Genomic DNA, 13349 nt, shown 5'->3' on the forward strand with positions numbered 1-13349 from the left:
GAACCATGATCCTCAGATCTCAGCTTCCTGAGTAACTAGGATTACAGGTGTGAGCAACCGGTGCCCGACTTTTCCGTCACTATTCTATTCATGCTTACACACTGTGATCATCTTGCTCTACACCTTCTCAAATCTTCTTAAGGACTTGCCTATTACATGCAACCAAGATTCTAAATCTCCCATTGAACATTATCATCCGGCCTCTCTTGCATCCCAGGGTCTCCATCTTTCTTCTCCAAATACATTTTAAGTATCTTCCTAAACACATAGTGTTCATAGCTCCCCTGTATGATACAGGCCAGGGTTTATAGATGTGTTTCCTTCTGCCATGTTTGGCCTTCTCCATCTTACTTACCTAGCCAATTATTACTGTGTCAAACATCACTTTTTTGTTAAATTGTTCCAGACCTCTCAAAAGATAGATATCTCTTCAGCTCTGCTTCTTCAGCACTAATAATTACATACTTATGATCAACTATCTAGTGGGCTGTTGGTAAAGATACCACAGGAACTTAGTAGCTTTTTACCAGAATGCCAGAACTTGCCAGAAGTGATACTAAAAAGCAGTTATTTAATTTTGTACAGACATAGGGTTGCACAGATATAAGGCTGTGGATCCTTTCTAAAGAAAATTCTTCTTCATTCAATTTTCAGTATCTGCCAAGAACTGAAAAGGATCTTAAAGGAATCCATATGGAAGACAATGGTGAAAAAGAACCTTAGTGGTAGAGGGGGGAGGGAAATAGCTCAAGTACAAAGCCCTGAGTTCAAACCCCAATACTGAAAACAATAACAACAGAAACCCAAACACCAATGGTTACTTCAGAATTTCTAGTAAGGAAGCCCTTAGGAGATCCTGTTGCTTTAAAAGCATCATTAGAGGACTTGTTATGAACTTGGGTTGGCCAAACCAGCACACTGTTCTTACTTAGTTCTCTTGCTAATTTCTGGTACATGCAGGAAACATGGAAACCTACACCAGATAAATGAGATAAACCTCAGCATTACAACTAAATGGAAAAGGTAAGATGCAAGCAAGACTATGACTCCTACTAAACAGATTGGGCTGGGCTGCTTCTGAATAATAAAGCAAGAAGGCCCTTAAGTAAATGTTAATTCCCTCACATTGACATGGAGCCTCCCTGAAGAACTCTATGAAACATTTTAAAGAAAACTGGGATATAATTTCTGAAAACTGTAAATGTTGTTACAAAATAGCCTAAATTCTGAACTTGTAGAGATAACTTTGGGTTTATTGTTTCTATTTTTATTATATTCAAACTGGAACAGGCAAAGAGACCTGCAAGAATACCAAGTATGTTTTACTTTCTCTGTATTATATTATCCTTATCTCCTCTCTCTCTCTCTTCTTTCTCTCCCTCTTTCTCTCTCTCTTCTCTCTCTCCTCTCTTTCTTCTCTTCTCTCTGCTTGTTCTCTCTCTCTCTCCCTCTCTCCCTCCCCCTCTCTCTTTCTCTCCCCCTCTCTCTTTCTCCTTCTCTTCTTTCCTTCCTTTCCTCTTCACCCCAAACAATGAATCCTGGCACAACCTCTGTTAAGGTAAGTTTGGGGCAACAGTTTCTGTGGGAGGGCCAAAATCTACCCATTCATTGTTTACTTCTTTAAAAAAAAATCAAGCTATTCACACATCAAACAGCACAGAAGAGAAACCACACATTTCCCAGCCCAGGGGAAGAAAGGTTGTGCTATTAAACATAGATTTTGCAGATCTGTTGGCTCCTCAACTCATAATATTCGATTCCCTGGCTCCTAAGCAATTCCTTCTGCTCTGCCCGATCTCGAACTCTCAGTGATGGAAAGTGGGCAGGAGAGGTGATAAAGTCGTAGTGCCGGTCCAGGTAGCGCAGGTAGATGAGCATGTGTAGGGCATAGGCCAGCACCAGCAGCAGGATCAATGACATAGCCAGGCCAATCAGAACAGCAGGTGAAAAGGAAGAGACACAGTCTCGGGCCTTGGAGAATTGCCCTCCCTTGGTGGTAAAGCCTTGGATCTGTCAGGAGAAAGAAAAGAGCTGAAGCCCTATGCCTTCTCTCCTAAGATCAGTTCTCACTTGGGCTGGTGGTTCTGGGCCCTTAATTAGCCAAATTTAATATATTATCACCACATTTGCTGAATAATTTAAACACATGAACTGACAAATATGATTATGCTTCATAGAAACAGTGAAACTTGATTTTAAATCTGAGCTGACCCAGAAATCCTGGAATGGATAGTTGTCATAATTAAGGGGCTCATGAAATTTAAGTTTCTGAAATAAACCTCTTTTAATCTGATTCTTAGGAATATTCTAGGTCATGTAAAACCACAACCACTGTAGCATCTCTCAAGTTCAAAGCATACTCTAAGTTTTATAAGTGTGGGTATAAATTTCAAGGAGAATTTAATTCTCAGTTCCTCAGTCTTTCATTCTCTGACAGAAAGTAGACAGGAAGAGGCTTTTAAGGAAGGGTGTCATGATTCCTGGCAAGGTAAAACAGAAAAATTACTCACTGCCTTCATTCATTTAGCATTCACAAGAGCCCGTGAGCAAGTTAATACTTCATTCTACTTTATAAGGAGGAAACTGAGGCATGGGAAAGTGAAGTAATGAGCCTAGAGTCATGTGGCAGTAAGTGTTGTGACGCTGGGCCCTCCAGCTTCAGAGTCAGACTCGGTCAGTAACTCCACAGCTTCTGGTGTGCCATCTCTTCTTCCTCCTGTCACTACCACCCCTCTTTATCAGGCATACAGTGGCCCTTCTTATCCACAAGGAGTAATTCTCAAGACCCACTGTGGTTACTTGAAACAACAGTATCCAGTTGGGCCTCCAAAGCCGTGGGTTCTGTGTCTATGGGTTAAAAAATATATTCAAATGTTTTTTTTCTTTCATGTGATTGTTTCTAACACATTTATAAGATTATTTCTTTGTTGCTTTGTACGTCCCTCCCCCACGGTATAACCCCTGCTTTCACTGTATTTGATGTTCTTATAATTTGTGGAGGGGAAGGGAAAAAACAAATTGTTTAAATAGGGATACAGGTGGACCCATTGCAACAATGAGACTAAAGGAACTTTACAACTTTGGTGGGGGGGAGGAGGGTTGGTTGGGGGGGTGGGGGAGGATGGGATGGGAAGGGGAAACAGAGGAGGAGGCTACAATGCTTGATAAGAAATGTACTCATTATCTTGCCCATGTAATTGTAACCCCTCTGTACAGTATTTTCACAATAAATATATATATATACATATATATATATTCAAAGCCTCTCTGTTTTCTTCTTTTTGCTATTTTCTAAAGACAGTAATATACACAGTAACTATTCACACATCCTCTGCATTGTATCTAGAGATTGAATCTAGAGATGAGTGAAAGTAAAATGGGAGAAGGCTGCATGCAAATACTGTGCCGTTTTATAGAAGTGTCTAGAATATTGTGGGTTTCAGTATCAGGACATGGCCAATCAATCTCTAAGGATATCATTTAATATTTTCAGACAGTGGTTGTCTGTGGCTAGCTGAAACCACAGAAAATGAAGCATTGGATAAGGGGATTGTTTTGTCATATCCATTTGGTTCTATTTTTAGAAGAGCTGTACACTAGCTCCTTTCTACCTCTGTCCATGGAACAGAAAGAAAAGCTTCCTCGTAGGTGGCTTAATTACTTATAAGTGGGAAAAGTTCAAGAGGCCCTGACACCTAAGTGCTACTGTCAAAATGAAAAGCATGACCTCATTCCAAAACCTACTTGTTTTCTTTTTGTGTTTCTTTAAGGATAAATTTTACAACAGAATTTTCCTTGAGTGCTTTACCGAGAATTCATTTTATGACTTAGATAGCATTTGCCCACGCCGGAACTATTGTAGCCACTTACTAACACCTGAAAGGCCTTGTTCCCCAGTTGTAAGTACACCACATTGAACACAAAGCCGCTTCAGAAGGTAACTCTTAGTCTGGCTTCTGTCACCCATTGCCTCTGCTCCTATGCAGAGTCCTCTCCTCAGAATGGTGCCCGAAGGGTTAAGTTCCTTGGTGAAAAATGATAACCCATGTGACTTTGCAATGCTGACCAAAGAGACTATCCTCAGACTGACAACCTCTTAATTCTTAACAGGTCTTACTTAACAAGAGCAAGTTACAAACACTGTACTGAAGGGCCGGGAAGGTGGCTCAGTGGTAGAGCGCTTGCCTTGCATGTATGAGGCCCTGGGTTCGATTCCTCAGCACCACATAAGCAGAAAAAAGCTGGAAGTGGCGCTGTAGCTCAAGTGGTAAAGTGCTAGCCTTGAGCTGAAGAGCTGAGGACAGCACCCAGGCCCAGAGCTCAGGCCCCACGACCGACCAAAAAAAAAAAAGACACTGTACTGAGCCCACATGTCACCTTGGTCTGGCCCATAATTCTGAACATCCTGAAATTTTCCCATAAAAAATCCAGATGTAGCCGAGTCCTGGTTGTTTACACCTATAATCCTAGCTACTCAGGAGGCTAAGATCTGAGGATCGTGGTTCCCAGCCAGCCCAGGCAGGAAAGTCTGTGAGACTCTTCTCTCCAATAAACCACCAGAAAACTGGAAGTGGTGTTGTAGCTCAAGATGTAGAGCACTAGCCTTGAGCTGAAGAGCTGAGGGACAGTGCTCAGGCCCAGAGTTCAAGCCCCACGACTAAGCGAAAAAAAAAAAATCCAGATGTGTAACTTCTAATAGAAAATCAAAAGAAATGGGAAGCTTGGCCCTGAATTACTTCAAAGCATAAATCAGTTGGAGCTGAAGTGGTTGAGGATTGTTGCCCTGGCTACACAAACCTCACCTGACTCACTCATTTTCCTGAGGTAAAATGGCGGGATGCTGTGTATGCTCACCCAGTCAGTCAGCTCTAGGCATTCATGAGTCCTGTGGTTGGATTCAACCAACCACCCACAATGGATTAAAAATATTCAGGAAAAAATTGTTCTAGACCTTTTTGTTGTTGTTACTTACTGAAACAATTCAGCACAAAATGTGCTCACTACCTTATATATGTAAAAACCCCTACAATAAACTTAAAAATTTTAAACTGTAGTTATTGAGGGACAACTATACATTATTCCTAGAATAAACCAGACACACAAATCTATAGATATGCAAAGCAGCCTATTGTATACATTGCTCACCTACTACCCCAAGACCTCCCATCTCCTGCTCTGAGTTTGCACTCTGCCATGTATTTCCTTTATGGGTGCTTTCACAAAGCTCACTGAGGACACATCGTGCTGTGCTGACTGTAAGGCTGTTTTTGAGGACACTGCACAACACTGGAAAACAATATTCTCCTCACAGCCGAGTTTTCACTGTGAAGTTGTAACTGGGTGTTTCGTTCTTATGCTGACTGCTCCAGAGGCTTCTAAAATAAATTATTTTACTACATCCAGCCAGTGCAGTGATTATCCTGTGTTTTCATCAATCCAAGCCCATTGGTGACTTCTAATTCATCTTCTGGTCTTTTCTTCTTCTTTAAACTCTACCTTCATGTCATTGATCATTTCTTTTGTTTTTTAAACTGTAATATATATACACACATTATATATATATATATAATATATATATATTATATATATATATAAACTAAAATTTTTTATCTTAGCCATTATAGCCATTAACAGAAGGGACTCACAAGTGGTATTGTTAACCCATACCTGGCATACATATCCAAGTATACATTATTCTTTACATTCATGAAGGTAGACCAGAAAGATTGATTTGAAATCAGGTGTGACTGAATCCAAAATGCCAGCTCTTTCCCTTGCCCACCAGCCCTTCTTCCCTGTGTGTAGACACCATACACCTATATATCAATGTCCATAAATACCAATGGAAAGACTGTTAAGTGCCCTTAAAAGGCACATGGGAAGCCATGCCTGCTATTTCAATGAGGTGGAAAACAAGCTAAGCTTTCTCCACCTTCAACAAGATAGAGGAAGCTGACAGAATGTCTCTCAAACTGGGATCGTCTGGCTGGTGAAAAGAAAGAAAGCATACCTCTCACACACCCATGCCTTTCCTCAAACACTTTCAAGATCTCTGGGATATTTTTGACTCCCTTGGCTGATGATTCCATTCCCATGCTAACTGCCAAGCCTGTCTGTCACCCACCCTGCAGTCCCTCTTATCTTCCCTGATAGCATCAGTGCTCCACTCCCTGAAGGGAAGTAAAATAATTGTCCCTGGGGCCTCCGACCAGAAGAACTCTCAGTCCAGGAAGGGTCAGCCTCTGAGCTTCAGCTACAGCTGCATCAGGGTTGTGAAAAGTACAGCAAACCTGTGGTAGGGACTCAGAGGCCACAGAAAGAGGAAATACTCTATCTTACTGCACTTCATACCTTAAAAGACTGTTCTAAACCATTATTTTAAAGGCATGAAGTCTTTCGCTTATCTTTTGTTGCAGGTGATTTCAAACAAACATTGAGTTTCTTTGGCACCAAACACACAGGTGCACCGAGCACAGGTTTTAGTTTATTACCTGGAAATCAATCAAAGTGACCTCCCAAGAGCTTGACAGGACATTCGAGTCGCTGGGTAACAAGAGGGCTTCCTGTGGCTCCAGGCTGCTGACGCGTTGGCAGTGGTAGGAGTAACTTGACAGAGCATATATTCCCGTTGCATTAAATGTTGCTTGAACTGAATTGTTGAAAATAACCTCAACTCGGTGCAGACTAAACCAACTCTGCCTGGACAACTTGTTGTAATTGGTAAAGATGAATCTGAAAAGGATTATGAATCAATTTTACCTTGAGCGCACAAAGACGTTAGAAATCATTTTATGAACGGTACAATGGTGCCCTCTATTGTCAGATAGTGGAACCTACCTAAGGAGAAGTTTCAGTTTTCTCCTTCCTTCCTTCCTTCCTTCCTTCCTTCCTTCCTTCCTTCCTTCCTTCCTTCCTTCCTTCCTTCCTTCCTTCCTTCCTTCCTCCTTTCCTCCCTCCCTCTCTCCCTCCTTCCCTCCCTCCCTCCCTTCCTTCCTAATTTTATTGTCAATGTGATGTACAGAATGGGTACAGTTACACAAGTAAGGTAGTAAGCACATTTCTTGTCGAACTTGTTACCCCCTCCCTCGTTTTTCTCCCACTTTCCCTCCCGCCACCACCAAGTTGTACAGATCATTTCCAACGTATTGTCTTGCGTGTATCGCTGTTGCATCGGTTGCCCCCTTGTCCTTTGTCTCACCATTCTGTTGTTCCCCTTCCCTTCCCTACTTCAGATATACAATACCCAGGTTACCAAAATCAAATACAGGGACAATGATAAGAAAAAGAAAAGAAAAAAATAACACAACACACACACACACACACACACACACACACACACACACACACACACACACACACACACACACACACACACAAGAAATCACATAGTACATTAAAAATAAAAACAGAAAAATCTTTTGTTTCCAGGTCTTGGAGTTCATTTTGCTTAGCATCATCTTATATAGTCATAGGTACATGGCCATTGAGCTATTCTGCTCATCAGCTAGGGTTATCCTAGACATGTACTAATTATTACAAATGAGGGAAACCATGGGATCTATGTTTCTTTGTGCCAGGCTTACTTCACTTAATATAGTTTTTTCCAAGCCTCATTTTCATACTCACCTTTTCCAGGTGAGTATTAAAGCAAATAAGCAAGTGAAAAGTGAGCAATACAAAGCCCCACAAAAGAACACAGTAAGTCTCTTTTTTAAAGAATCATACTGTGTGCAAGGAAAAAAATAGACATCAACATAGGATTAAGATGTGTTTTAAAGTAAGAATTGCGTTCTTACCAGTCTTGTCAGTCGTCTTTCTGGGTTATTTATATGTATTTCATTTTGTGTTAACTACAGCATTATGAGATAGAGAATATAATTTCCTTACTTCACAGATGAGAAGTCTAAGACTACAGCAGCAAGACTCAAAGTAGAGTTTTCAAGCTGGGAATCAAACTCTACTTGAGACCGGAGTCCTTACTTTTCACCATTAGGGAATAACAGAATAGTCTCTAGCCATAAAAAAATATATATGTTTTTACTTATGTCATGATTATTTCCTTTTTATTTAATAAACAGGTAACAGTACATCCAGGATGAGAGAAAAAATATTAGTCGGTATTACAAGTGGTGCTTGAATTATTGGTTAGTTTCATTTTATTTCTTTTCTTTAGTTCAATATTTTCTAACAAAGAGGAGGCAACAATGGTTGATAAGAAATGTACTCATTATCTTGCCCATGTAATTGTAACTCCTTTGTACGGTATTCTCACAATAGAAAATAAAAATAAAATAAATAAAATAAAATATTTTCTGATTGTTTTCTTATCTTATTTTAGGCTTATCCAGAAACAAAGCCCGAGACAAGGATATAAACATAAGAAATATTCGAGGAATTTTGACATTCAAAAATATGTAGAATGGACAAAAGAGAAGCAGACTCCAAAAAAAAAGGCAGCCCAAATGTCATGTTATTAAGCAAGTTTCCATGTGGACCAGAAGGGTTACTCCTCACATATGAGGTTCAGTGCTTTTAAATGAGAAAGCTCAAGTAGATACAGATGAGGTATTAATAGACTACACTATTACTGTTGTTGCTGTTGTTTTTTTATTGTCCTTGGTATCATGAATAAAATTATACAGTTACTCTCCAGTTGAAAAAGAAAGTGCTATATAAACCAAAAATTATTTCTCATTTCCATATCAGATATGTTTATGTATCTGGTCATGTACTAGGATTCTGTTTTCATATAAACTTTCTCTGAAAGGCTAGGAATGTGGCTCAGTAGTACAGAACTTACCAAACAAAGGCAAGGACTGGAATCCATGTCCAACACATACACACACACACACACACACACACACACACACACACACACACACACACACACATATACACACACACACACACACACACACACACACACACACACACACACACACACACACACACACACACACACACATTTCTCCGGAAGATGGTGGCACATATTTGCAAGGGCTCTGAGAAAGAAAGCTTCCTGAAGTTAATTATAGGGAACTGAATTATTCAAAGCCACAAAGTGCATTGTGAATATCTGAGGAGCCATGGTATGAAGCATTCCCAAACAGATGTGGCTATAGGACTCTTTTTCTAGAGACTCATCATGTTTTCACAAAGCAGAAGTGTTTGATGAGGCATGGCTTAGGAACAAATGCCCCAGTACACCCTGACAGTTGGCTAAGTCATATGGAAGACAAGTGTTTGTCTCTACTAAGACACACAGCCTATACAAAGAAAACACCTCAATTTTTACAAGAAGATAATTCCCAACTACTTGGGGCGGGGGGAGGAAAATCACACTGTAGGCAGATTCATCCTTCCACCTGGACATACAGGAAAATGTAGGCCTATATTCCTGCTGAGGAATTCAGATTCCAAAGACCTGTTCATTGTAATTAAATAGGTGTGATTTATTTTAATGAATAACATTATAAAGTAAGTGTGATTCATTACAGTGAATAACATTACAAAGAATAACTTCAACCAGAGACTCGTCCTTGGCTCTTTATTTTGTATTCTTTTTTCCAAGGGAAAGGATATCATAAATGCTCAAAGTCCTTTACTAAAGAGAAGAGGGGCATAGGTGTATTAGGAATTAAATAAATCATTCCCATAGGAATCTACTACAGACAGTCATGGAGTTTTCTGTGTAGCTAAATTGATATGTCATTTGACATGGCACAGGGCTTGGTGTACCAATTCCACACATGGAGTAAATAGATTAAATAGAATAATCTGAAGTGTTGAAAATAGATTAAATAGAATAATCTGAAGTGTTGATACCTTAATGTTCCAAAGTAATACCCAGCTTACCTTATTTCAAGACTTTTGGGATTTTCAGCCTCATCAAACTTCAGAGACAATCTAAGAAACAAGAAAGAATACAATCTATCAACATAGGAATGACTTTCTCTTTACCCCATACTCCAAAATTAATTAGAAGAGATCATAGATCTAAATGTAATGCCCAAAACTAAAAAGTCATAGAGGAAACAGAAGAATATTTATGTAATCTTAGATCAGGCAACAATTTCCTGAAAAACCTCAAAGCTAAAAATTGATAAATTGGACTTTGTTAGAATCAGAAACATTTGTTCTTTGGATGACACAGTTAAGAAAATAAAATAGGCAACACATAAATCAGGAGAACATGTTCAATAGCTATATACATACCTGGGACTGGTGGCTCACACCTGTAATCATTGCTACTAAGGAGGCTAAGATCTGAGGATCTCAGTTCAAAGCCAACCTGAGCATGAAAGTCCATGAGGGAAAAAAGGTGGAGCTGTAGCTCAATGTGGTAAAGCACTAGCCTCAAGTGAAAAATCTCAGGGACAGTGCCCAGGCTCTCAGTTCAGGCCCTAGGACCAACCAAAAGCAAAACGAAACAAAACTATATACACAAAGGAGTTTATCCAGAATATAATTAACTCAACGACTCAATAAAAAAAAAACCCACTTACAAATAGAAGATTCGAACAGAAATACTCTTCAAGAAAGATAAACATTTGCTAAGTACATAAAAATCACTAACAATGCAGAAACATAAAAATACTTCCCCTACAGTCTCACACTGACCACACAAACACATTGGTGAAGATATAAAACAACTGGATGGAGCTGGATGCCAGTGTTTCAGGCCTGTCATCCTAGTTACTCAGGAGGCTGAGATCTGAGGATCATGGTTCAAAGTCAGTGAGATTCTTATCTTCAATTAACCACCAAAAAGCCAGAAGTAGAACTGTGCCTCAAGTGATAAAGCACTAGCTTTGAGTAAATAGACAGCCCATAGGCCCTGAGTTCAAATCCCAGGACTAGCATCAAAAAAAAAAAGAAAGAAAGAAAGAAAAGAAAAGACTGAAAAACAAAAACAAAAACTGTATGCAATTCTCAGAAAATGCTGATAGAAAGGGTAAAATTATATAATCACTTATAAAACTGTGTGACAATTCCTTAAGATGTTAAAACATAGTCATACAACATGGTTTAACTTTTCTGCTCCTATATTGACTAGTAACCAAGAGAAAGACATATATGAATGATCATAAATTCATTTGGCAAGTTATGTAAAAACTGTAAATAAGGGAGGGATAAATAAGTTGTGGTACTTCCATACAATGGAAATACTACTAATAATGTAAAGGAACATACGTGTAACAACACAGAAGATTTTCTAAACCATTATGCTAGGTGAAAAAAAGAAACAGAGCAAAATATTTTTAAGTGCATGCTTTTTCACAGATTTAAATCATTCTAACAGAAATTTCTCTAGTTCTTCCAAGGAACCAGAAGAGCTTGTTATTCATACATAAGCTAGTGTTCCAGCTAATAAACTCAACCCTACAACAAAGTCCCTGAGTCCACCTACTCTTTGTCCTATCTCTTGATGGAGTGCTTGCCCATGTCTAAGCTCAAGAAGCTTTGTTCCAGCTGTCCTGATGTCAACAGCAGCTAATTAGCAGGCTATGCCTTATAGTAAAGAACAGAAGGTCTGATTTCAGCAAAACAAATGGAACATGCATTCAATGAAGATCTTTGTGTTCCAGGCACTGTACCAACAATTGGAAACACAGGATGTTCAACCTGGAGGAAGACCTACAAATATATATATATATATATATATATATATATATATATATATATATATATATTAGAATTTCCTCCAAATACCATTTAAAACAGATTCTGAAAATTTCAGACTATAATTGTCTAACTTCAAAATACACACAGATGTTGGGATTATGTTCTATTTGCAGGGCTTTCACTATTTAAAAAAAGACTTCTATAGCAAATCTGTCTGCCAAATTTGCCTCTCCCTGAGCATTGTTTCCAAGAGCTACAATATGTTCATCTTTTTTTCATTTGTATTTTTGACCTTACATGGTGTGTCTCTGCTTAGATTAATTCTTTCAGCAACCTCCAATCTGGTTCCTTTAAATTTGAGATTTCCTCCTCACCAGCAGAGTAAAGGCATTTTGTTAATCTAGGTACTCAACTCCTGCTAATCCACCACACAACGCCTCAGAGGCTGGTCCTTCTCACCCCCTGGGAGCCCTGGGGCTCAAGCTCTTTATGTGGACTGCCCTTGGTACACCTTCACCTGAGCAGGTATGCTGCACATCTGAAAAGAATGAGCAGGCAGTGCCCAAGACAAAATATCAAGTCCTCCTCATTCTTAATTTTTGTGCTATGATAAGCAAGATTTAAGAGGTCTCTCGGTCAGGAAGGTTCATTTCATTCTACTGTAGTTGTTACTTGTAGTTAGGAAGAAAATAGTTCTACTTTGCATAGCACTTGACAAAGTCTCAAAGTGCCTCTACACATATTTCCTTGTTTCATCTTCATCATCCTGCAAGATAGGACTAGAAGGATGAGGCTACAATTTCATTTTAAAGATAATTTTAATTAATAATTTAATAATAAATTAATAATTTAATAATTTTACAGTTGTGAGCTGGTAGCTCACAACTGTAATCCTAGCGACTCAGCAGACTGGGATCTAAGGATCACAGTTCAAAGCCAGCCTCACCCTGAAAGTCCCTGAGACTCTTATCTCCAATTAACCACCAAAAAACTGGAAGTGGTAGACTGCTTGCTAGCTTGAGTAAAGGAGCTCAAAGACAGCACCCAGGCCTTGAGTTCAAGCCCCACTACCGACAAAAATAATTTAATTAAAAGATAACTTAGACCCCCAACACTATATATTAATAATGTTACAAACGTGAGATTGCAGTAAGTTTTGTAAGCTCTTTGAGGCTTGATTTCCTCATCTGGAACAGGGGTGCTGACCTGGGCAATAGTTTTTAGAGTGACAGATATGGGGCCTATGAAGCTCACACAGTGCATGATCCACAGAAACATGCAAAGCCTCTTAGCTATAGTGAATGGACATCATCCTCTCTATCTGACAAGCAGGTCCGGTTTGCAAAAGCATAAAGTTCACTTGCAGAACTGGGCCTACATAGCAGCCAAGTTTTCATTCCTTCCATCTGTAGGTTCCCAGTGATGTCTAAGGTCTCCAACGCCCACTAACACATTGTGGTGCCCTGATTTTCCCCACAAATACCGTAGGGTCAGAAGAAATGGAATCAAGATGGGCCAGTCAACCACAGGCAGGCAAGATTATCTCCAGACAATCAGCCTGTCCCACCCAACTGACCACAAATAAAGAGCCCAGTAGGAATTAATTAGAACCTAAGAAGAAACAGTACAGGCATCTCTTTGATGGTTTTTGATAAGGTGTGTGTGTGTGTGTGTGTGTGTGTGTGTGTGTGTGTGTGTGTGTGTGTGTGTGTGTGTGTGTGTGT

General features: G+C 39.4%; 1 protein-coding gene across 5 annotated transcripts in view; it reads right to left on the reverse strand.

Moving 5' to 3' along the window:
* Nucleotides 1–1450: 1450 nt before the first annotated feature.
* Nucleotides 1451–13349, reverse strand: part of LOC138832831 (V-type proton ATPase subunit S1-like protein) — a 28898-nt gene continuing 16999 nt past the window's right edge. For all 5 annotated transcript variants that reach the window (XM_070030956.1, XM_070030957.1, XM_070030958.1 and 2 more), the window contains 3 exons: nucleotides 9856–9906; nucleotides 6492–6732; nucleotides 1451–2010 (listed from right to left, as the gene is read on the reverse strand). In XM_070030956.1, coding sequence (XP_069887057.1) covers nucleotides 1708–2010; nucleotides 6492–6732; nucleotides 9856–9906 — 595 coding nt within the window. In that variant the 3' untranslated portion in view covers nucleotides 1451–1707. The remainder of the gene's footprint in view (nucleotides 2011–6491; nucleotides 6733–9855; nucleotides 9907–13349) is intronic.

Source organism: Dipodomys merriami, unplaced genomic scaffold (genome assembly GCF_024711535.1).
Source record: "Dipodomys merriami isolate MVZ:Mamm:240054 unplaced genomic scaffold, mDipMer1.0.p SCAF_20, whole genome shotgun sequence".
NCBI classification, from domain to species: domain Eukaryota; kingdom Metazoa; phylum Chordata; class Mammalia; order Rodentia; family Heteromyidae; genus Dipodomys; species Dipodomys merriami.